The 26,098-nt window shown below is 42.1% G+C and overlaps 1 protein-coding gene across 1 annotated transcript in view; it reads right to left on the bottom strand.

The window, feature by feature from the left end:
* The window catches only part of IL17REL (interleukin 17 receptor E like), a 76,214-nt gene that overhangs the window by 8,487 nt on the left and 41,629 nt on the right, over positions 1-26,098 (bottom strand). The window contains exons 5-15 of the mRNA XM_074984130.1: positions 24,731-24,845; positions 22,279-22,323; positions 17,986-18,125; positions 17,727-17,798; positions 16,496-16,550; positions 15,634-15,797; positions 13,513-13,575; positions 11,359-11,416; positions 10,857-10,996; positions 6,303-6,371; positions 2,076-2,133 (exon numbers count right to left, since the gene is read on the bottom strand). Of these exons, the coding sequence (XP_074840231.1) occupies positions 2,076-2,133; positions 6,303-6,371; positions 10,857-10,996; positions 11,359-11,416; positions 13,513-13,575; positions 15,634-15,797; positions 16,496-16,550; positions 17,727-17,798; positions 17,986-18,125; positions 22,279-22,323; positions 24,731-24,845 (979 nt within the window). The remainder of the gene's footprint in view (positions 1-2,075; positions 2,134-6,302; positions 6,372-10,856; positions 10,997-11,358; positions 11,417-13,512; positions 13,576-15,633; positions 15,798-16,495; positions 16,551-17,726; positions 17,799-17,985; positions 18,126-22,278; positions 22,324-24,730; positions 24,846-26,098) is intronic.

The following is a 26,098-nucleotide window of genomic DNA, read 5'->3' as shown; positions in this document are numbered from 1 at the left end:
GGCTGTTCTGTTCTTAACTGGCCATCCACTGAGTGTTTCCCCTCTAGTGATTACATCCAATCCCCGAAAATAATACAGGGACCCTGACTGTATTCTCAAAGGTCGAAGAAAGAGGATAGAAAAGTGTAGGAAAAAAGATTTTTGACTTCCCTCATCATTACACAGACAGTGCCAACAGGGTCGATGGCAGTGAAATAGTCCTGAAAAGCCTGAAGAAAGAGAAGATAGAAAAGGCTTTCAAAAAAGAGAGTAGCTGAGGGGAAAGTCTTTGGCTTTCCATTGCACTATAAGACTTCAGTGCAATGACTGTGTTCTCAACTGGCCATCCACTGAGTGTTCCCCCTCCAATGATTGCATCTGATCCCTGAAAATAATACAGGAACCCGGACTGTGTTGTCAAAGTCAGGAGAAAGAGGGTAGAAAAGTGTAGGAAAAAAAGATTTTTGACTTCCCTCTTCACTACACAGACATTGCCAACCCGGGTTATGGCAGTGAAATCTCATACACTGAACTTATAACGGAAACGGGAAGCTCATCTAGCCCACCCGCCCCATGTTTCTGAGAGGGTCATGAAGCATGAAGACAGATAGGAAATGTTAGCAAAAAGATTTTAGAACAGAAATAACAAACCAGCAGGTGTCTGCAATGCACAGCCAGCTCCCAAAAATATTTTTGGTAGGGTGTTGGGGGGTGCTGTGGTCTGTGGCTGCAGAGCCAGTTGGAACGTTAAGTAGCTGAAGTAATCCCCCCAACTATCTTACCTGCCAGGGGAGACATCCCCCCAGCAGCAGCAAGTGTCAGTGGTCCCATGCTGTGGGTGTGGGGGTTTAGTGGGGGCCAGTTGAGGTGGTCCTCTCCAAGTATCTTAGCCGCCAGGGGAGACATCCCCCCAGCGGCAGCAAGCCCCCAAGTATTTTAGCTGCTGTGGGAGACTTTCCCTGCCATGGTGGCAGGAAGCCCCCAGATATCTTAGCCATCGGGGGAGCCTTGCTCCCAGCTGCAGCAAGACCCCGAGTATCTTAGCCACTGGGGGACACTTCCCTCCAGCGGCTGCAAGTATCCCTGGTCCCTTGCTAAGGGTGTGGAGGGGTTCAGTGGGGGGCTAGTTGAAGTGGTCCCCCCTAACTATCTTAGCCACTGGGGGATACTCCCCCCAGTGGCTGCAAGCCCCCAGAATTCTCTCCCACCCTTGGAGCCCTAAATGCGCACAAGCTAGGACGTGGTGCTGCCTGGCAGCATGGTCAGCACCGACCAGCCGGCACATTCTTTTATTGGGTCAGGTGCTACCCATGTGATGAGGCTAAGTGCAGGAAAGACCCCAACTGCATGGCACCTATAGGAGAGGGAGGGGTTCGCACATAAATGTAAACCACTGAGAAGTTTCTCAGCATCTTATGGTGTGGTGGGGCAGTAGCTGGAACCAGGCAGCACAGAAAAAAATAACTGTAGAGACAGAACCAGTCCCTGCAGGGGCTATTTGTAATGGGTAGACATGCTCAAAGCACTAAAAGCCAAGAAAGAAAGACGTTTCTCAGGCTCTCATACACTCATGACCCTACAGCCACAGGCTACCTGGTCCCGATTTGAAATTCACAGTCTTCCTGATCCCCTGTTCCTGTGCACCTGGACAGCAGCGGCCAGAGCAAAGCACTGAGAGGGGCATTGTGGGTTACACGCAGGACACCTCTGGAGGCTAATAAATTTGATTTTAATACGTGGCGCTTCCACACTGGTATTTAATTGATCTTTTGAATTCGAGCTTGATGCTGTACCCATCAGGTACTGATGTACTGTAATCTCGATATTTGTGCACCCTAAATTGAACTAATGATATTTAGAGTGAAGACAGTTATATGGTAGTATCAAGGTAACAGCCTTAAATTCAAATCTATCTCTTAGTGGAGATGCAGCCTTAGTCACAACATCGTCCTTTTTCTTTTTTTACTCACTGAGTAAAGACAGGAGGATTTGACCCTGAATTCTGCAGCTCAGTCCCATGAAACTGTGATTTCGTTGCCAAACCTACCTCGTCTATTTCAATGTCGAATAATCCATGTAACATTCTTATTACTTACAGCACTGGATATCGCAGATCTGTAGTGGAACCGAATAATCTACATCTGTCCTCCACCCCTTTAAAATGAACGAAAAAGTGGTTATTTCCCTCTCAATAATATTGTTAATGATCATTTGTTTTGGCAAAATCAGCACTGGCTTTTTCAGTTTACTGAAATGAATGCAGATTTTTTTTGTTTTTACTAAAATAATCTGCTCAACGGTTTAGCTTGGGGTGAGCAAACTTTTTATCTTGCGCCCCACTTTTCATTTCTGCAGTTAGCAGTGGCCCCCCAACCTGTCTAAGGCAATGCAACCCGATTTCAGTTATGTTCATATGAAAACAGGAACCTCTTTTGGCACATGTGAGAAAATAAGTGCATGGAATGAAACACTTTATTAATCGGTATGTAAATGTGAATGCACATCAATAAAAACAGTGACATATTTCAACATTGTTAAAGAGATGGATGAGCCTGAGATCCACCAGCTAACCACGCTGCACCGCCACTTAGGAAATGTAATGCTCCCCACCTCGCTTACCCCTGGTTTAGCTTATACTTATGTCACCTTTAGTCTCATTCAGTGTTACAGGAAACACTGCTAGCAGGGAATTTTCTGTTGGAATCATTTTCTGATGGAAAATGCCCATATTACAACTTGGACATTTTCACTGGAAAATAAGGTTTCCCAGGGGTCCTTTCTAGTTAGCTCTTGTCATTTTCAGTTTCTAACTACAGGCAGAAAGTGACAATGGCCTTCCAGGCCAGCTGCCAGAGTAGAGCATAGGAGCTCTCCTTCTCCCACTACCCCAAGCCCATCTGGCTCAGGACAATTTGTTTTCCAATAGAGGGATTGGTTTTTGTTTTATCTTACAACGTGTCTAGCATATTTGGGTGCTATAAAACAATAAGAACATTCCTTAAGTTTCTGGTGCAAATACAAAGCAAATGCAACATTCTTCTCCAGGTGGAATCAAACCTTTGCGTTTCAGATTTATCTTTTATGAATGGCTATACAGCTACACAGTGACATTTTATACACTATTTCCCAGCTTTGTTTTCAGTAAGTCACTTAAATGCATATGTCGTGTATTTTGCTTTTTCTTCTTGTTTACTGTTGCCTACATATGCCTGTATCCCTCAGATGTTGCCATTTGGATGTCGCATCGGCGCCCCCAGGGCTGCTGCACAGATTTTCCTGGAGGGTCTCTCTGAACTTTTCAGCTTTCTCCGAGTTTGCCGTCTTTCTGGCGTCAATGCGGGGCCTTCCAGCAGGTTTAGAGCGGTACAGCTTCTTGGGTCTCAGCTTGAGCTTGGAGCAAACTAGTGAGTGATTTGTATCGCAGTCAGCACTATGATAGCTGCGTGTCAGAAGGACGTTTCTGAGGTTATTACACCTAGTGATGACCACATCTAGTTGATGCCAGTGCTTCGAGCGTGGGTGTCTCCACGACACTCTGTGCTGTGGCTTCGTTCGGAAGAATGTGTTTGTGATGCACAGATTGTGGTACGTGCACAGTTCAAGGAGACGCTGTCCATTGTCATTCATTTTTCCCACACCGAAGTGTCCTAAGCAGGAAGACCATGAGGCCCAATCAGCTCCAACACGGCCTTGTCGGTGTTTGGAAGAAGAGCTAGAAACACGATCGACTGGTTCGAAGCTAACTCCGATGAGATGATTCCAGTCATTGAAAAGAAGCGCGCTGCACTCCTGAAGTACAAATGCTCACCGAGCCAGAGTACCCAGCAAGCACTTAGAGAGGCCAGAAGAACAGTACAGCAGACAGCCAGGCGCTGTGCCAACAACAACTGGCTCCAGCTATGCAGCAGCATCCAGACCAGTGCCAACTTTGGTAATCTCAGAGGAATGTACGAGGGTATGAAGAAGGCATTAAGACCCACCCAGAACAAGATGGCACCTCTGAAATCCAAATCTGGTGAAGTCATTGCTGACAAAGCCAAACAGATGGAGCGCTGGGTTGAGCACTACTCCAAGCTGTACTCACACGAGAACATTGTGGTTGACGCAGCCCTCGATGCCATCGAGCTCCTACCAGTAATGGATGAACTGGATCAAGAATCGACTGTGGATGAACTGAAGAGAGCCATCGACAGCATTGCAACAGGAAAGGCCCCCGGTCAGGATGGTATACCACCAGAGGTAATCAAATGTGCCGCGGACACACTCCTGGAACCCCTACATGAGCTACTGTGCCTGTGCTGGAAAGAGGGTGAGGTTCCACAGGATATGCGCGACGCTAACATTGTAACGTTGTATAAGAACAAAGGAGACAGAAGCGACTGCAACAACTACCGTGGAATCTCCCTCCTAAGCGTCACTGGTAAACTGTTCGCTCGCGTCATCCTTGGCAGACTCCAGAAGATTGCTGAGAGGGTGTACCCCGAATTGCAGTGCGGATTCCACGCAGAGAGGTCTACCGTTGACATGGTCTTCTCTCTAAGGCAGCTGCAGGAGAAGTGCAGGGAGCAGAGGAAGCCACTCTACATAGCCTTCATCGACCTGACCAAGGTCTTTGACTTGGTCAGCAGGGATGGTCTGTTCAAACTGCTCCACAAGACAGGCTGTCCTCCACGGTTACTCAAGATGATCCAGTCGTTCCACGAAGACATGAGAGGAACCATCCAATATGACGGCGCATTATCGGATGCTTTCAGAATCAGGAGCGGCGTCAAACAAGGATGTGTGCTTGCTCCGACATTGTTCGGGATCTTCTTTGCAGTCCTCCTGAAGCATGCCCTTGGATCTTCAACAGAGGGCATCTTGCTGCACACAAGATCTGATGGGAAACTGTTTAACCTTGCAGGGCTGAAAGCTAAGTCTAAGGTGCAAGAAGTCCTCATCAGAGACATGCTGTTCGCAGACGATGCTGCTGTAGTGTCTCACACAGAAGACCAGCTTCAAAAACTGCTGGATCAGTTCTCCAAAGCGTGCAAGGACTTTGGGCTTACCATCAGCCTAAAGAAGACAAACGTACTTGGTCAGGAGGTTGCTGAATCCCCATCAATCAGCATTGACAACTATACGGTAGAGGTCGTCCACGAGTTCGTTTACCTCGGGTCCACCATCGCTGACACCCTGTCGTTGGACACTGAGCTAAATAGGAGGATCGGAAAAGCAGCCACAACTCTGTCCAGACTCAGCAAGAGAGTGTGGAATAACAACAAGTTGTACACTCACACCAAAATGCAAGTCTACAGAGCCTGCATCCTCAGCACCCTCCTTTATGGCAGCAAGACTTGGACCCTGTATGCCCACCAGGAAAACAGGCTGAACATCTTCCACTTGTGCTGCCTCAGGCGCATCCTTGGAATATCATGGAAGGACAGAGTGACCAACACCGCCGTCCTCAAGCAAGCTGGAATCCCAACCATGCACACCCTCCTCAGGCAGCATCGACTCCACTGGCTTGGCCACGTCCACAGGATGAATGACGGAAGGATTCCAAAAGACATCCTGTATGGTGAGCTAGCCTCTGGCAAAAGACCTCCCGGATGCCCCCAGTTGCGCTACAAAGATGTCTGCAAGAGAGACCTCAGAGGTAGACATCGAGCTGGACAACTGGGAAGAACTAGCAGGCGACCGCAGCAGATGGAGGCAGGGGTTACACAAGGGCCTTCAGAAGGGCGAGATGAAGATCAGGCAGCCAGCAGAGGAGAAGCGAGCACACAGAAAGCAGAATAAGGACTTGCCAGACACCCACCACACCTGCAAGAGATGCAGCAAGGACTGTCACTCTCGTGTGGGTCTTCATAGTCACAATAGATGCTGTAAATGAAGTCCTCAATTGAAACTTTAAAGGGCGCGATCCATAGTCTATGCAGACTGAAGGATGCCTACTACTACTACTACTACATATGCCTGAACATGCTATTATTTTCTACTAAGCCTGCAAACTGGTTTTTCAGAAAAAATTAGTCCATACATGTATCACTTCTCTCTGCCTTTCCAACTGTAATCTTTTCATCATAAAAGGTTATATAGATGGAAGGGTTAATTCAACAGCCTTCAATATTCCACTGTTTGCCATCTACAAAAAATAAGGGATCAAGAATGGTCCTCTACCTAAACCAATTAATACAAGCTAAGCAAAGAACAACAGCAGCACATTCTAACTATTAATAATGCTCTTGGCAACCTCCAACTGTGCCAGGGTCAGATTTGACTGGGAGGAGGCAGCTGCACCACTTGTTTATTTAGCAAAGAGTACAAATTAGCAGACCTACCTGAATGCAAACTTCTGAGCCACATATTTCACCTGAAATATTGATAGTTGTGGGTTGAGAGTCACCCTGCTGAAAACAAAGTGGAAAGCTGTTAACTCCATAGCTCCTGGGCAATCAAAATGCATTGTCTCCTTTCAGCTCTTTGCCTCTTTTGTCAGTAACGTTACACATTTGGCCACCTTAAAATTAGGGAAGATTATTTTCATTATTGATGGTTCTTTTCCTTTTAAGGACTCTCACCTCCCACTCCCCCAACTAGGGAGTGCTCTCAGCACAGTGCAGCCAGTTTGGTTCTGCTTGCAGGATTTGGGGAACCCCTGAAGAGGGCCTATATCCCAGCACAATATGGAGCACAGCCCTGTGTCTAAGTGCAGCAAGTGCATTTGGAGGTGGACCAGGAAGGTAGGCTGGTTAATGAGCCACTTACCATTTCCCTCAGGCTCCCAGAAGGAGGGAAATGAATGTTATGGAGGCTGCTAGTGAGGAGACACAAGGACTAGAGCCATGGAAGGCTTATATTTCTAGCTGGGCTGGAGGTGCTGCAGATCTCCTCACAACACAGTCAGCTCCTCAGGCTGTGCTTTGGGAACAGCATTACCCTGAATGTAGTTACCCTAAAAATTGTTCTTCTGCTTAAAATGTGCAAAGAAAACAAACGACCATTTCACTAGGAACTATAGATCCTGTATGATTGTCCTTCGTCAGGCAAAACCACTGTCAAAGACAGGCATAAATTAGGTGAATGTGGCCTTACCCCGGCACTATTGTGAAAGCATTGCTAATGAGGCTGTGAACAATAGTTTATGGAAACAATGGCCGGGAGTCAATTCATCATGAGACCCTGATGGAAATTGCTATTCACATGAGGTCTCATTATGTCATCACTGAAGTCTAAAGAGAACATATGGAGCTGTACAACAGGACTATGGAAACAATGAACATTTCTAAATAGGCTGGCACTCTGTGAAATGTCCAGTTTCACAATAATATCCGGCTCTGACCCAAGATTACTTAATCATCCCTCTACCCAGGAATTTTCAAACATCTAAACTCTGGAGGCCATTAAAACTAGTCAGCCTGAATCCCACTATCCTTATTCAGGGAAAAATCCCATTGGTGTACTACATGTACTGCTTATTTATTCTTCTGCTTTACAAGCCCAACACTTCTGTTTCCTCTTTACAGCTATTCTGTTTTGCTCAAATGCATATCTAGCTGTGTTATAAACAGGGACAAAATACATTCAAAGATCACTCGTTAGGTTGTAAAGAAAAACCCCACAAAATTAGGAAATGCCAGCTTTATGTTTGCCTGCACTACTATAATTTTGCCCCCTTGGGTTTCTATCCTGGGCCCTGAATGAGTCAGGGGTCATGCAGAAAAAACAGTACATCAGTATCTGATTACAGACTGTGTCACAAAATGCTTAAGTACAAGGGGTACAAATTAAAGTTACACAACAACTCCTCGTCAGGTATTTCCCAACTTTTAAGTGCTCTGCTTGACAAGTGCAATCTAAATAACATTTTCAATACAACTTTTAAATGTAATTGTAGGGTTTCCTAAAGGAGAAGGCTAAAAACTAACTTCTGTTGTGCATATGTTCACTGAACACTAAACGGGCAGCACTGTTGTAAATAATGCTACCACTCAAGCCACAAGACAAATTGCAGTGGTAGGGGACAAAAGAAAGCTGTTATCCCAGAGGAGGGAATTGTTTGTTGAGTCATCTGGCTAATTAATGGGAAAGGGAGGATCCTGGGCTAGTTGTCTTCACACATGCACACACATTTGCACACCACACACGCTTGGGAGTTGAAGTTTCAACCCATGTGCTGCTCCAGAGGCTGAGATGAGCCACTGGGTCCAGGGCCTGATTGAGGGAAGTTGGTCTCACTCTCTTCTTCTTGCTCCTTTATTCTGCAAAGAGCTGGGGGAGCTCAAGACCACTGAGGATCTTCAGAATAGCAAAAATGGGTCTCTGGGTCCCAGGGGAGTCTAGCCTGATTCCTGCCCCAAGTGGTAGCTCCAGAGAGGTTACCCAGACCAGCTCCCTCCTCTCCCCCATCCAAAAATCTGCTCTGTGAGCTCCCAGAACAGTATCTGCTTTTGATGCTGCACTGGCAGTACCATGAGGCCAGCCACAGAAAATCTGTGTTTAGTTATTATTTTGATATGCTGCCAAAACCTTCTTGAGGAATGTAAGTGAGAGAGGGGAAATGACGATTTCTAATCCGAGCAAAAGTTGATCATAATGTCATAGGACAGGAAGAGGCATTTTGCTAACCACGGGCATTCTCCCTGCAGAATAACAAAGGCCTGCTGGAAATGAAGACCATGAAAGGTTCTCTAAAAGAGATCACAAGAATTCTTGAAAAGTGATCGGAAATTTAGAGATTACTACCAGCTTCCCCATAACAATGCAGAAATGAAAGCATCTATGGCCAAATGCATCCAGGATCAATGCTTAGATACATAGATAGGTGCCTGGGTAACATAATAGTAAAATGATGGACTTTAGATAATAGAAAATTCACAGATAAGGGGAATATTTTCTTATTTGAATATAGCCACAGAGAGCAGGTTTAGACACTCACTGAGTGCTCTAGTCTGGTGGGAATATGAGTAAACTACCCATCCAAGACCATAAGCTAAATACATTAATCTGCCGATGAATAAAACACAAGCTATTATTTCCATAACCATAAGCAATGACTTGCAGCCACAATAATTGACTGTAACATGTTAACAAATATGAATTTCCCAGGGAAATGTATTTTTCTGCTGGAAAATGTCGATTTGTCTACATGTTTTGCAGAAATTTTCTAGTTTCAGGAAACTTCCACCAACACTACCTGGTTTCCTGGCTTGCTTGGTGAGCTCCTAGGGAGCAGGAAGTCTGGAAAGCCTGAGAACAAGCTCCAATGCAGATATATCCTCAGGTCCAGGCCTCTGTTCAAGCTGGAGCTCTGAGGGATACCAGGATCTGCATTACAGGAATGAGGAGCAGCCAGAGAAAATCCCACAAGTTGGGGGCAGCCCCAGAACCAACTGCTCCGTTTTGTTTAAGAAAAACTGAATGGAAATACTTTCAAAGTTCCTAAATGAAACTGTTCAGAATTTCCTTTCTTCAGAAAATTTCAGATCATTCAATTTTCATTTCAAACCATTTTCAAAATCTCAGAATTTCCCACAGAACATAAACTATGAGTTGCAACCAACTCTATTACAATAGTGTTGGCTTGAGGACATTCCCATAGTTTGCTCTCACTGTACTTGTATAACACACACTACACAAATCTTGGTGACACTAAGGCACCTTCACATCAAACTGGCAGAGAAAGGGGCCTTAACTTAGCACTAAACATAAAATATGTCCATTTTATCTTTGCTTTACATTGTCTTAGTGTAAGTGAGAATCAGCTCCTCAGTGCTTGCTAATTCTTCTAAAAATAAGGCTCAGAAAGGCCTATGACATCCATTACATTGAGCTAGAGCCATGCCCAAATTCACACAGGGCTTGCACGAGCATCAGACAGGTCAAGACACCACAACTTCCCCTTCCTAAGGGAACCTACAACTGGCCAACATTGCCAAAGAAATAGCCAATACTCTCCATGGAGTTCTAGGCCAGGCTGTACAGCATACTGCATCCACAAGGCAGTCTGTTCCCTCAGGTGTCCTGTGAAAAGCCCAGATGAGCATAAAGCGACCTTCCCTACCAGAATCCTCCAGAGGAATCAGCTGTGGGATCAACACTGTGTGGCCCTGTCTTGCATGAGCTCCCTGAAGCTCAGTGAATCAAGCTGACGCAGGGACTTGTAGCTCTAGAATTTCCAATCCAGACCCATTCATATAGTATTCATATGAAGCCCAGTGCACAAATCCCCGTATTCAAATTTGACACATTAACACTTGGTATGAACAAAGACAGCAATTATCTCAAGCATTACAAGGACTGCTTCCCTTCCTTTTATGTTTGTAATTATCTCAGGCAAGACACTTAACATCTCCCAACCCTCACCCTACCCCTTCAGCATCTGAAGAAGTGAGTTAACTCACGAAAGCTCATGCTCTAAACTTTTCTGTTAGTCTATAAGGTGCCACAGGACCCTTCGTTGCTCCTACCCCTTCAGTTCAAGTGTTTGACTTGTTGCATTTATTTTGGACCCCTGTACTATATAAATGGGCCTGGAATGGAAATTCTACAGATCTGAAGAAGTGGGTCTGTCCCATGAAAGCTTATCGCCTAATAAATCATTTGTTAGTCTTTAAAGTGCTACATGACTGCTGGTTTATTTTGTTAGACTATAGACTAACACGGCTACCTCTCTGTTACTACTTACAACTTCGGGAGAGCTACTCCTGGCTTACATCAGGGTGAAAGCAGAATCAGGATTAAATGATTTAATTATGGCTATCATTCTGAAGTGTGTGTGCCTGGCTTTTGCTAGTTTTGTCCAGGGATCAGAGCAATGGATGGCAATGAATTCAAATTAAACACACCAAAGCTGTTTTGTTAATACCAGTTCATAAGAAATAAAGCATACCAACCACTGAGTGGTGTGTCCCAACAGAGTTACATGAAGACAGCCGTGTCTTGTTGCACACCAGTACCAAAAATTGTGCCATGGTTTGTGACATGAAAGAGACTTGTATCTGTTCTGCCTTGGCAGCAATTCTCATTTTCCACGCTGAAATTGGGATAAGCTGTTAGTTTTAAATGCAATCACTCACTTAACAAATGACATATGAGATGCTATGTCAGTAGCTACCATGCTGCATGAGTATAAAAGCATTTTAATCAGCTTGTATACAATCAACTTTTATATCAGCAACTGTCTTGATTTTAATAAGTTATCTTCTGTCTTTACAAATACTTGATTTAGTATGGAAATTTATAAATGGAAAAACTGCACTGTTAAATATTATTGATGAAATTCAGATTATATAATTTACCAAAAAGGATTACTTGATGAGAGAGGTAGTAGTTTAGTGGTTGATTTAATACAATTATTAATTTCACATCATTGCAATTTCATAAAGTGTTATTTACCTGGGAAATTTCCATGAGCAAATGGGCATCTAACCCAAGAACCTTGCTTGGTTGTAAACTGAAAACGAAGAAAGCTGTTAGGAGAACTGAATTTTGCAGTTTGAATTAGTGGCTACAGATCTATCTACAGCCAGTCACTGATTTCCAGAAAGCAGCAGTGTTATGCTGCAAACTGTGATATGCACTAAGCCCCTAAATCTGTTAACATTTATGCATGTTCTTAACTTTACATTTTTACAAAGTCCCTCTGAAAACATCAGTTGCTTAATAGCATGAAAAAGAATAATAGTGAGCCACATATTGGCTTCATTGCCTGTTTTGCCTGAATAATAGTAGCACAGTTTGGTCCAGGGATGCATCGCACAAACATTTAATTTATAATTGATTAGCCACGGTTATAAAGTTACTCACAGGTTTAAGTGCTTGCAGCATGGTGGCATAAAATGTTCTGTTCTGCTTTTCTGAACTGTTATTTTAAAGCTTGCACTAACCTCTGCTATCTTTTAGGGAACGATGACCTAATTTCTACCCCTTAATTAAAACTGTTTTCATTTTTATCTCAAGTCATATTTCTTTTATTGGTTGTTAGTTTTATTATTCTGTTTTATAGCCTTGATACTATATTTGCAAGTTTTTTGCATAATCACGTGACTCTCATTAAAGCTGAATATGGTAAAGTTCATAGTGATACAGGTTGATCCTCACCTGTCCAGCTCCCGTGGGACCTGATTGGTGCCAGACGAGAGAATTTTACAGACACTGGGAGGTCAATGTTTTCTAGAACATTACAAACACTTCCACTGCTTACTGGGCTTTTAGAGATATTTAGGGATAAACCACAGCTAAATAACAGTACAGAACACTGAGAGCCAGGACTGGTGGCTGTAAACAAACTTTATGGGACCACAGGAAACTCGGCCACACCAACGATAAGTGGACAAGAGGGTTTCGGGTTAGAGAGGTTCAACCTGAACCGCAAACAGAATTTTCTGTCTCACCTAATTTTGTATTTCACTGCAAACTCAAAATTCAGACCAGGTCTACTATTAGGTCTGTCAACTTATCCTGCGCTGATATAGAATCCAGTAAAGCCACACTTCAGTGGGGACTCTGTGAACACTTGGCAAATATTGATATGATTTAATCTAATTTGGTTCAGCTTTACCTATCAAATTCTTATGAGTATTGGAGAGACACTGAGTCAGAAGTTTTGGTATTTTGAATGTCTCCAGGGCTATTTCTCTCATCTACAGTTGAACACTTGGAATATTATTGACTTTGAGGGACAGATGCTGACCTCACTTCCATTATTTGAAATAGGTGCATGTCCACTGGCTCCCAATTTGCATAATCAAGAATGAGAAGTCTTGAATTCTGTAAGCCTGATTTTGCACTGCTTTATATCTTGCCTAGCAATTTTACATCTATGCAAACAGAAGCACAGAAGCACCACTTTGTCTGAGTGCCCATGACTGCATGAGGCAATCGAAAATTCAGGCCCTGAATTTTAATTCCTGCTTTGGTGGCAGGAGTACATTTATGCATATGCTTAACTTTATGCTAAAGTCCTTCTCCTCAACAGCAGGGAAAAAAATGATTGGCAGTGTACGCTGCTTTTTATCTACATCTTCTCATTCTCAAATTTGCCATACTGTGAAAGCACATGTCTATTAGCCATCTTATGCCATCAGCTTTGAAGTCCATTAAAATTAAAAAAAAATTGATGCCACGATATGGTCCCATGTGAGCCATTTTTCATCTCTGACATTTGTATTGACCAATGTAGCACAACATCCACCTACTCTAACATATCTGATTTCCCTTAGTCTTATTTTCGTTCATGGGTTATAAAGAAAAGAGTATTCTTCCCAAAGATTATTAATGATGCATCTTTTCTAACTAGTATTGGAAAGGTGGCTGTGTTACACTGTATCCACAAAAAACAACAAGAAATCCTGTGGCACATTACAGACTAAGAGATTTATTGGAGCATAAGCTTTCATTAGCAAAGACCCACTTCATAAGATGCATGGCAAAGTGGTTCTTTGCCCACAAAAGCTTATGTTCCAATAAATATTTTATTCTTTTGTAGCTGATACCTGCAAAGTAAGGAGGGATGGTATAAATTTTTAATCTACCAGAAAAGCAGTTTACCTTCATGCAAAGTCTTGGGTGAGTGTCCACACGGGAATATTTTACCTGTTTGAAAAGAGAGTGCTCAGAATAAGTCAGCTTTACAAACCAGTATCAACAGCAAGAACTAACCACAGAGCTGCAAATGTTTTGTACAAAGGATATATCAGAAAAGGAACTGAAGGAGTTTTCTTTTTAAAAAATGTGTAAAGTGTATAAATTAATTTAATAATTATAATGGACCAATATTACCTTAAATAGTAGTTTTTGCTGACTAAAGCTACCAGGATTTGATCTGGCAATACCTTCCTTTACACAGCACTTTGCATTTTCAAAACACATTACAAACAACTAATTCATTTTGAAGAGAAATAGTTATTTTTTCTATAGAATGATTTATACTACAGGTCATACTCTACCCTCATAATTAAACAGAACTTACTATGGTGTCAGTGGGAGATTTGTGCCCATTAAATATGGAGAATATGACCCATTAAATCTAAACTAATTGATTCAATGATGACGTGCTTTAAGTCAATAACAAACTAATTATACAGTTCTTGTTGTTTCAAGCACTGATTCAGCAAAACACTTAAGCAAGTGTGTAAATTCTCTTCTGAATTGGAGACCCTCCTTGTTGAAGAAAGCACCTAATTATCTGTTGAACTTTTATCATGTGCTGAAGTCCCACTGATGATGCTTTCCTGAATCAGGGCCACAAAGTTTTTTCCAAGAGCCACTTCCTTCAAAGACTCATTCAGGTGAGTGAGCCTTACTCATGTGAGTAATCCTACTGAAACCAATGGAAGTGTTCATGTAAATAAGAGCTATGTGCCCAAGTAGTTGCCTGCAGTGTCATGAGTTAAAAGACCATTTGAGAACAATGTGAATAATGTCATTGGCTCCACTCCTACACCCAGTCTAGGCCGACAATTCAAATCCCTTTGTAAAAAAGGAGAAAGGGAAAGGGGCAGGGGAACAAACCATGCATTTGAACATCAAAATTAGCCCAATAGCAACAATGGGGAAAGAGGTAAGTAGAAATACAAAATTCACAAGGGCATTTTTATTTCAATATTCTGGTGGCAAATCCATTGTCCATTTGGACTCCGGGTAATTTTACATGACAAATGCCAAATACGGCAAACATATGCCTTGATTTTGAAAAGACTTATGGGCATGCACAGGTGTAAGCACACCATCATTATGTAAATCCAGACTCTGGAGGTCCAGGAAGAGCACTCCATATCTCACCAGCCTCATGATTAAATCATAAGAGTGAGCTGTAAATTCTCCCTGAAGAACTTTTCAGAAAAGATCAAGACACCCACTATTTCGATACCTGCCCAAAGCCTGGACCTGATTCTTATTTCCATTAAAGCTCTTTACACCACTCTGGGAGTAAAACAGGACAGTAGAGTCACCACAAATGTTGTTGTGCTGATGCTAGCGTGCCATTATGCTGCCAGTGGTGTAAAGGGGCTTATTGCACATGTAAATCAAGCCACTGTTGTTTTAAGACACACAGAAAAATTCTTCTTTTAGCAAAAATGTCTAGGCTCATAAGAATTGCTGCCTCAGCCATTTTATCAACTGCATGTTTTCAGTTCTCTGAATATATCACACTATTATTATACAATAACAAACTGAGTGCTATCAAAACAAAAAAGCAGTCATGTAGCACTTTAAAGACTAACAAAATAATTGATTAGGTGATGAAGAAGTGGGTCTGTCCCATGAAAGCCCATCACCTAATCAATTATTTTGTTAGTCTTTAAAGTGTTACATGACTGCATTTTTGTTTTGATAGAATACAGATTCACATGGCTATCTCTCTGTTACTCTTCAAACTGAGTGCTATATAAGAACACATGTAGGGTAGGATCATACAGAAACAAGTATTTGCAAGTATCAGAGGGGTATTCATGTTAGTCTGTATCCTCAAAAACAATGAGAAGTCCTTGGCACCTTATAGACTAACGTATTTATTGGAGCATAAGCTTTCGTGGGCAAAGACCCACTTCATCAGAAGCAAGTATTTGCAAGTGTCCATATTCCATATCCTAGCTGCTTATGTTACGCATTGGATTTAAGATATAACCCTCAGTCTTACGGGCCCCAAAGACACTATATGATGCTTACTTTCTCTAGAGCTGTAGTTGATGAGTTTTGTAGATCTACACATTGGTCCTTTGACTTTGATAATGTGCACAGGTTAACAGTGACATGCATGGGACAGGCTGATTCCCAGGCTAGTGTTTGAGTGGCTGGATTATATGCAATGTTATCCCACAGTGCCTTTGTATCTATTCAGAAACAACAGAAACATTATTTGAGATTAATTAAATGAATCTAAATGATACTGAAATAAAAAAAAATCATGCATCAGCTCTTAAAATAAAATCTAAGGGTCCAATTCACTATGTCATGGCACCACAGCTAATTTCCCCCCAGGCAAAATTGGATCAGTCATAAGGCTAGCATTTTGCAGTCACTTTGTAACTGGGAGTGGCTACACAAGAGAGCAGGGTACTAGAGAATTACACTCACTATATGTAGAGAGCAAATAAATTCAAACTAAGAGGTACAATAGTCTGCCAGGCCCCCTCCTTCAAATACTTCTGTAAAGTACCTTCATGAACCCTTTCCAATGCTAACCCCCAACGCTGTTTCATTCTGGCTTCCTTGTGAACTAAGAAACAAAAATTGTTTTAATATGGCTGAAGTCTGTTCCCATTTATACCATTTGATGTCAATAAAGTTACTGTGCATTTACGTTGGTATAAATTGAGAGCACACTTTGGCCTATTTGAAAAAAAAATGAAAATACAGCTACGAATACTTCATTTTAAAACATTTGCTGTATTACAAATAAAAACTGGCTCTTCTTAAAATGCAGCAACCCTAGTATTGTCATCTTAGATAAAAGCATATTTAAGGACATGGCACTTATCAGGAACTGATTAATAAATACTTGGTCATGCAATGATTACAATCTACTAACCATTTTTAAAAGGGCAAAGTTGTGTCCTTCTTGCATCTGGAATCGCTGACCAACCCTGCAACCCGAAGAACCGACATTAGCTTTTCAATGATATTCTCAAATCAGCTATTTTTCGAGCAGCTTAACCCACATATTCCAAGTCAGAACACATCAAGACAACCCAGCCACAGAGACGTTTCCCAATAGCTGTTGAATTATTCTGGTTTTTTTTCTTATTTTGCATAACTGAATGTCTAGGTTTGATTTTCATTTAATTTATTTGACATTCCAATTTAATTTGTATTACTATCAAATTCTTTTAAATTCCTGAAATGGCACAATATAATTTCAAATATGTAACACTGTTGATTTTAATGATGATTTTGATAAGTTTTGGATTAGCACATTTTAGTGGTAACAAGTTGAACACTTCTGTCGTGATCCTGCAAACACATATGCATGTGAGTCCCCCTGGTTTCATTATTTAAGCACATGTACAAATTGAAACAACACAAATACAGAATGGAAATAAGGCATATATTTGTAAGATGAGGCAGATTAACCACTGGCCAATTTACCAGTGATTGTTACGCATTCTTCATCACTGGCAATTATTAAATCAAGATCAGTTATTTCTTCTAGTATATCTGTTATAGGATTTACTTGGGGAAAGTTCTATGGCCTGTGTAACACAAGATGATCTCAGTGATCCTCTCTGGACTAAATCTCTGAATATAAGGTCTAGTCTACACTAGGGGACAATGTCGACCTAAGGTATGAAGCTCCAACTATGTGAATAGTGTAGCTGGAGTTGACATACTTTAGGTTGAGTTGCCATAGTATCTTCACTGTGGGAGGTTGATGGGAGAAACTCTTGCATCGCCTCCCCTTCTCACTCCAGGGGAGTACCAGGAGGAGTACAATCAGTAGTTGACAGGAGTGCGATCAGTAGTTGATTTAGTGGATCTTCACTAGACCCACTAAATCAATCCATAGGAGATCGATCTCCACAGCATCAAGCAGCCATTAAATGTAGACAAGGCTTAAGTGTCTGCAGGATCAGAGACATGGAAGCCAATAGGTATGGTTGCTGAGCATTCACACAACTCTTACTGATTTGCTAAGCATGTTTCTGAATCTGGTCATTCACACTATAGAATTTGCTGTAAAGAGACTGGTAGGAAAATGCACTTTTGTTGATCTCCTTTATCTAAGGCTGGGATAGATGCTAAAGGTTATCAAAATATTTTACCTCAATGCAGAGACAAGGCAGCAACTGAGAATATTTCAAGGAAGTTGACTTTACAGAGTCTGTCCCTTTTATCTGAAATTAAAAAGAAGATGGTGAGTCCAGTAATTTGATGCAGTAGCTGGCTTTTAGTGAAATTACACATAAAAATATGAGGCCAGTTTGTACAAACAATTATAGGTGTACACAATATTACTCGTGTAGATAGTCTCACTAAATTCAATGAGAAAATACAGCCAGCCTATAATAAATTCTTTCTCACCAAAGCAAATGACCCCACATCTTCACAGGTAAACCGTTTGTGACATAAACGGACATAATAGTTGTGGTCTTGAAGGAAGTCTGACACATTCACAGATATTGTTTTCCTCGCCCTGTCCACATTATAATCCAACTTTCCAGCTGAGATGAGAAAGAAAATGAATACATTAAGTTATTATATGAAAGTTCCTAGTTACTTTGTCATCCAACTCTGATTTTTGTACACATACTCCCCCTCACACTGATAAATTTGATTTCATTCGTGGTATATGTCAGTCCATATAAATCTCCTCGTTTGTGCTACTTAATGATTTTCATGAGACTGAAGTTCAGAGCCATGTGGTTTAATTTTTTAACTAACAGTGTTGTCCGGGCAAAATAGCAGTTAACTCTACCTTAACAGCACTTCCATCTATAAATCCTAGAACCTGAAAAATCTAATAATGGGTTGTTACCCCTGCCTGTCTCATCCGAAACCAATTATGTGGCTAGAAAATATAAAATTGTAAAAGATATGCAGATTTCTGTTAAGCTGAAAACATGTTTGACTTTCTGAACAAAATAACTTATTGCCAAGCCTCTACAGGACAGGCGATCTGGCTCTTGGGTAGGCTAATTTCAGTCTATAAGGCATCACCTGTGGTGATCTAACTAGGATTCTTCCCTACCCTTGCAATTAAGGTTCAAGGTGCTCCGGTTTTTATCTATATTTGGGAATGTTAATATATAAATGAGAGAATAGTGAGCAGAGGTGTGATGCAATTAACATTTTCTACGGTATAAAAATTTATTTGACAAACTCCTATTTTTATTCCCTGTGGTCTTTGTCAAAGCTGCACATGTACTGAGAAAGGAAATATTTGTTCTTTGCAGCATCAGCTTGCTACATGGCTTGAGGGGTGATGATCTTGCACAATGGCTCAGTTCTGGCACTAGAATGTGTTGCAGATTGTCCTGAATGAAACAAACCAAACTATCAACTGAAATAAGGCTCCAAGTCTTTGCAGCAACATTATAGCTTGTAATTGCCACTGGAGCCAGTCTGGAATTTTTAAACAGAAAAATTAGGCAATAGAATAATAAAAAAATTTTAATTTAAAAAATGTCAGGAAAATATAAACAAAAATTTTGGTTTCAATCAGTTTGACACAAATCAAATTATTTTTTCTTAACTGATCTGAAGCATTAAGTTTTGAGTCTATTCAACAAACCATTAAAGTACATTTTCGTATCAGCACGCTGCCTGGTGAGAGTTGGATAGCTAATCAGCACCCTCTGATGGTCTGGGTTTCCCAGAGGGTTACATCTAGGCCTGCAGATGAGGAGGGCACAAAGGAGGCAACTGCCTTGGGCCCCAGTGATTCTAAAGGGCTCAGTGCTCCCGGTCACCTCTGCTGCTACTGCAGCAGCAGCGGCAGGCAGAACTCCAGGCCCGTTAGAATTGCCGCTGGAGTGCCACCTTGTGTACTTCAGAGCCCTGCACTGCACCCTACAGTCAGCTCTGAGGGCCAGAGAGGGCAAGGGGCGATGCTGTGCCATTCAGGTGCTCTCGGAGCTGGCTGCCCCCACCCTCCATCCTGCTGGATGAGGACCCACCCACCTCCCCTTCTGGGAGCACAGAACCAGCAGCTCCCCTCATCACCCAAGGACAAACCATATTGGCAGCACCTCTGATTACACTGGCTGTAATGCAATACAGATTTCCTTCTGACTGACCTTCCCGGCCATCCCTTCTCACAAGACTCTATGTGCGTCATAGGAGAGACAGCCAGGGAGCCTAGCCCATAGGAGAGAAATGGACATCAGGAGCCCAAAAAACAATTTCAATGAGGCAACATACCACTATGTGCTTCTTCAGTTCAATAAATTAAAGCAGCATTTCAATGTAGGAAATGTCAAAAATGCTTTCTTTGATCAAAAATCCCAACATGAAATGGTTTTGATACTTTCAGATAATAATTTTTCATAATTTCTGATGTACAAAAAAGTGTCATAATTCCTAACTTTTCTTGCCAGGACAAAAACAGATGTTGAAATGTCAAGCTTTCTGCGTAGATTGAAATTCTGAATTTCACTTAGCTGGAGTCTGGCCTGACGGTTTCTCTTGGTTGCATCCGGAACAAATTATATTAGAATTCAACAAAGACATCCTGCCAGCCACATTTAATTATTAATTATGTTACATTGTTCAACATAAAGTTGTAGCTTTGGACTTCCAATCATTTGTGTCCATTCATTCATCTAAAGAGCACCATTGATAAACTCCACAGTGTCCACTACATATTTCACAAGAAGCTGATCGCCTATTGACAATATTTAATGTTTCCCTCAGACACGTGCAGTTTTTGGTGGAATTAATGCCAAGTGTCCAGTTTTTAACAGAACATCTGGTTGAAAAGGGACTCACTCACTCTAGCCCGGTGAGTGAGTGAGGGTAGGGGAGGGTAAACATCATAGAAAAGGAGATGGAAAGAGCAGGGCAGGGGCTCAGAGAAGAGGCAGAGCACGAGTGTTCAGTTTTGTTGGGTCAGAAAGCTGGCACATCTAAATAGTGGGGTGGTGGATGACTAAAGGGAAGAAAATGAATAGACACACTGCTAAGGATAAAAATTTCAAAGGAGATCTCCCCTCAGTGTGGTTTTTTTTTGAGCTTGTCAGCCTTGATACTGCCCCTTTAAGCTCTCTCTATATAAAGTTACACTTTGAAGCAAATTGGCATTGTTGGCACATATGATTGCCATTAAATTTCTGCACTGTGCTCACATGACTAATTTGCCCTTGCCTTTAAGGAGCAAGCATTTGCTAAACTCTTGACCCCTCTTTTGTTGGTAATGGCATTCTATGGTAAGTTCTTTGTTTTTGTGATCATATAGCACTTGACACAGGGTTATGCCAGGGTTATTTTATAAACCTGTGTTAACCAATTGAAAGTACAGAACAATTTAATATACTAACCATAGTAGATAGACATGCAAGAGATTCCGTGTTGTGTGGAGCTACCTTGAGACTTTATGGGGAGTTCCAGGTGCTCACTTTTTAAAAAGTATTTCTTACAGGGTCACACCAAGAACCAGGGCTTTTTTGGGGGAAAACAAAAAAAAAGAGGAGCTGGTACTCAGAGGGTTCCCGTCCCACTCCCCGACTCGCAAGTCAGTCTCATGCCTGGGGCCGCCAAGGTGCAAGTACTCAGTGCCAGCAAGTACCAACACAAAAATCACTGGCAATAACAGAAGAAATTAACTGATTGACTCTGTAGAGGAATTGCCTAGCTACATCTGATGTTCTCTCAAATGTTCAAACTGAAAAAAATCAGAGAAAATGCAGGGTTTTCCCTAACTTCTTCCAGTTCTAACCATCCTAAGTGTTACCTGTAAGAATAGGAGGTAAAAAAACATTCACAATTAGCTTTTAAATTTAAACATTCACAATAGGGCCCCAAATACGAGACAGGGAGATATGCGGAGGAGGGGCAGCTCCTCCCAGCTCCACCAAACCCCAGGGAGCCAGGAAGGAAGCGGCAGCTGCTGGTGCTCTCCACAGCCTGGGGAAGCAGCAGTCCCCAGTGCTTCCTGGGAGCCTCGGGGAAGCAGCAGCCACCAGCCTTCTCCCAGAACCCCAGGGAAGCACAGGCACTGGCCCTCCCCCAGAGCCCCAGGGATGTGGCAGCCACCCACACTCCCCTGCTTCCCCAAGGCTCAGGGAAGATCAGCATCAGGGAAACCCCAAATACAGGACAATTGGTCCCTTTTAAAAATAAGTAGGGACCCCTTTCTGGCATCCCAAATATAGGACCTTCCCGCCTAATACAGGACAGACCATCACCCTAATTCCCAATGACCTTTAAATTGAAGGGGGCCTTGCCTGTAGTCCACACATATATGCATATTCCAGTAATCATCACTATAAATTTGACTGATGTCAGTAGGAATACTACCATGATGATCGAAGGCCTGGAGGCCAAACTTGTGTGTATGAATGACTGAGTGTATGAGTTTAATGATAAACAGAGGGTCAACCCCACTTTGCTACCTGTGGTTTCCAAGTCAATATGCCCAAAGTCTTACATTTAGCAGACCACTCTCTGTTCTGCCAGTTCTATAATTTCTGTTGACAAGAGCTGGAAATGCAGAAAATATTAGATATACAGGTGTAGTAACATAACCAGGAATTGTCCGCTGGAATACTTGGCAGCTGGAAATTATTTAGCCACGTGGCATTGCTAGACTGTATGCAACTGTACAAGCACAGTGACAATGTGCTTTACATGTTCTAGGTCCAATGATGCTCAGCTCACCAAAACAGACTGGAATGTGTTTTCCTACATCATTGTTCCTGCAATCTGCAAAACATAAAACAAAAGTTTTCAGCAGTGTTGAGATAACTCTATACCTGCAGGAAGTCTATCTATCTGGCTGTAGAGGGTTTTCATCACCATAGTTCTGGGTACCTCCTAAATATTGCCCAAATGCACTTAAGGATCATCTCCCTGTCACCAGCATTAAGGAAGCTGGCTTCTCAGTTTTGACATTTTCTGATTGCACGTGCTCATGGGAACCTTGAACAAATTTTCCATGATGGCTATTACACCATGGCTACGTCTACACGTGCCCCAAACTTCGAAATGGCCATGCAAATGGCCATTTCGAAGTTTACTAATGAAGCGCTGACATGCATATTCAGCGCTTCATTAGCATGCGGGCGGCAGCGGCGCTTCGAAATTGACGAGCCTTGCCGCCGCGCGGCGCGTCCAGACGTGGCTCCTTTTCGAAAGCACGCCACCTACTTCGAAGTCCCCTTATTCCCGTGAGCTCATGGGAATAAGGGGACTTCGAAGAAGGTGGCGTCCTTTCGAAAAGGAGCCCCGTCTGGACGCGCCGCGCGGCGGCAAGGCTCGTCAATTTCGAAGCGCCGCTGCCGCCCGCATGCTAATGAAGCGCTGAATATGCATGTCAGCACTTTATTAGTAAACTTCGAAATGGTCATTTGCATGGCCATTTCGAAGTTTGGGGCACGTGTAGACACAGCCCACATTTCTTTATCCTGTATCCATTGTAACCTGCAGATAATTGAAGCCATTCCTTCCTTGAAAGAAACACCAATTGTTTCCCAGCTCAGTTCCTCGTTGGCATAAATGAATGTAAACATTTTTCATGCTGATTTCCTTTTAGGTTTACAGTTCTAAGAAATACCTTATTTGTTTTCTAGGAAGTTTGCCAGCCATAAAAGTCAGTTTAGACTCCAGCAGATAACATGATCAGAAATTAGAGTCTTAAGGACTAGTTTAAACATGCATGTACCTAGCTTCATGCACCTCCAAGGTTGCTTTCTAGACAACCTTTTTAGTTAAATCAATATTGGAGTAGTATTTTGTTTTTGTTTCCCCATACAATGCAATGAGCAAATTTGCAATGCATTTCTTTGCTCCGTCTTCCAAATAATATAGTATCAGACTGGGTTTGCTAAAAACCTATTTTTCATTTATGTTCACACAATATATTTTTCATGCAATAAAAACTGAGGGACAACAACTGAAGCTGAAATGTTTATTAAACATCCCAAGGTTTTATATTTATAGCAACATGTAACAAAATATACCAATATCTGTGAAATGGAATCTGAACAGCTTTATAGTCAAGTACACACACTGTGCTTTAAATGGTTTGGAACTCTTACTAGCAGACTTACATGCACAGAAACAAGTAGTAGGTCGGAACATTAATTGAAAACAGAAAGCTTCCCTAGAAATCCCTGGGTGTGTCTTTTTAATTTCTGTGTAAAATCTCCCAAAAGAATTTATTCTAATCTTTGAACCTATTTCATGGGAAATTCTTTACATATAAAGTAAAAAAATCCCTCTGGCTACAACTACATGACACCGCAAACTCAAAATAGGCTATTTTGGCATTTGGTGCTGTCTAAACAATGCCAAATGTTGAAATAATGCACTGTTCGGAAGTACCCCTTACTCCTCCTGCAACAAGGAGTACAGGATGCTGAAATAGTGTGCCCATTATTCTGAAAAATATTTTGAGATAACGGGCACTTTTCAAAGATGTGGAGTATCTCTTTTGGGATGCTGAGGTATCCCAAAAGAGCTCTGCCATGTAGACTGAAGCCTCTTTGAGTCGAACTTCCAAAAGGTACCAGAGGCCCAGGTTTCGGTGCAGGGCATTTGTGTAACAGCCCCATTAAGACTGAACCTGCTATTTGCATCTTCAAATGCCTCGGGGGTAGCCATGTTATTTCCCCACCTATGATATTTGCAGGAATGAAACATATTCAGCTTAGTTTGCTTCATTAACTGGTCCTAGTAACCCTTTCCCCTCATTTCCACCTCCCACTCTGTGCAGTATAAACCCTGGTTTCTGTTTTTCCACTCCATTTCCATCTGAGGAAGTGGGTTTTATCCATGAAGCTTGGGAAATAAATTTGTTAGTCTCTATGGTGCCACAGGACTGATTGTTACTTGTGCACCTTCAAAGACATCTTACTAGCACAAGAGCAGTTCTTGAAGATATTTTTGTGGTTGCAATTCCATGCATGCACTTTTGTGTGTGAACCTTGAGCCTCTATTTTGTGTATACTAAACCAAGTCATGAAATGTACAGCCAAATTTATCCTCCAGTGGTGTAAATCATCCCAGCCATATTGATTCAGATGACACTAAGCCGACTCATACCAACAGAATATCTGGCCTCAGTCACTGTCAATTTTTTTGAAACATCACTTTAAAGATCGTTTCCTACCTTCAACGTAGTACTCCTGACTCAACTTGACTTCACAGTAATTTGGTATTGTTTTTATGGTCACATAGATGTGTTGTGCTACATTGACTTCAAAGCAATTAAACTGCACATGCACCTGTTTAAAACATGCATTTAAAATCAAGGTTTTCCATAACTTCCAGAACACATAAACTACAACATATCATAGGGCTAACCAAAGAGCCACTTCTGTTCCAATGGGCTTTTGTTCCAATCTGTTTTGTTCCAATCTGTTCCAATGGGCTTCTGTTCCAATCCTGGCTGCCTCCCCTTGCTCGGGAGGGTTCTGATGCCAGCTGCACCCAAGGGTGCCAATTGCTGTTCCACATGCAAGAGACTCTGCTCCAGCCTCAGCATGGGGGAGGAGAGAACAAGGCCTCAGCAGTGATGTCAGCAGACCCCTCTTTAAAATGTTCCTATGCCGCTGCTGAGGTCACCAGTTACTGGATGTAAACCAAGAAAAGGTGTTGGGAAGTGCATGAAAAAATTACCTCAATTTCGATGTTACAGACAATTCTCAGCCAGCTGAGGGCTGCACTGAGGCATAGGTGATGCCACGATAATGTTACAGAGACAGAGGCAAAACACTAACGTGATGAAACAGACCTCAGTACACATATGGGCTAGTTCTACACTATCCCAAATCTTCGCGATGGCCATGCAGATAGGAATAAGGGGATTTCGAAGTTGGCGGGCTCCTTTCGAAAAGGACCCCGGTCTGGACGAGCCGCGCAGCAGCGAAAAGCGGCAATTTCGAAGAGCCACAGCCAGCGACATGCTAATGAGGCACTGAATATGTATTTCAGCGCCTCAATAGTGATCTTCGAAATGGCCATTTGTGTGGCCATTTCGAAGATTTGGGCTAGTGTAGACACGGCCATCATGAGGCAATATTGTCCTTTTATGACAGGTACACAAGCACACAAAATAATATGCTTGTGATATTTAAAAAACCCTATCATCACCTGTCATTAAAAATAAAAAATAATTTCCACAGATATTTAAGATACTAAGTCTGAATTCAGTCTGGCCCTGCAATTTATTTTGCAGTTGAAATTAATAATACCTGACCATCTAAGGTAAATAACTAATACTTAGATGTCTAAGTGACGCGTTCCGTAAGCAATTGCAGGTTGAAAACAGCACACATAGGCACAAAACAAAAAATCATGTCGAGGCTGGTCTGACAACTAGGTTCTACAAAGCACAGTACCTCTTGCAAAATGATCAACGAGGCAAGTATCAAAGGTGATGAAGAAGGGAATCTAGATGTTATAAAAAAGTGATGCACGCTGAGTCATATTTTTCTATCAGAGGTTTTCAGGTAATGTAATAGATGTATGATCATCA

The sequence above is a fragment of the Carettochelys insculpta genome, chromosome 1 (assembly GCF_033958435.1).
Source record: "Carettochelys insculpta isolate YL-2023 chromosome 1, ASM3395843v1, whole genome shotgun sequence".
NCBI classification, from domain to species: domain Eukaryota; kingdom Metazoa; phylum Chordata; order Testudines; family Carettochelyidae; genus Carettochelys; species Carettochelys insculpta.
The sequence above is the reverse complement of the archived record's forward strand: the minus strand, read 5'-3'. Positions and strand labels throughout refer to the sequence as shown.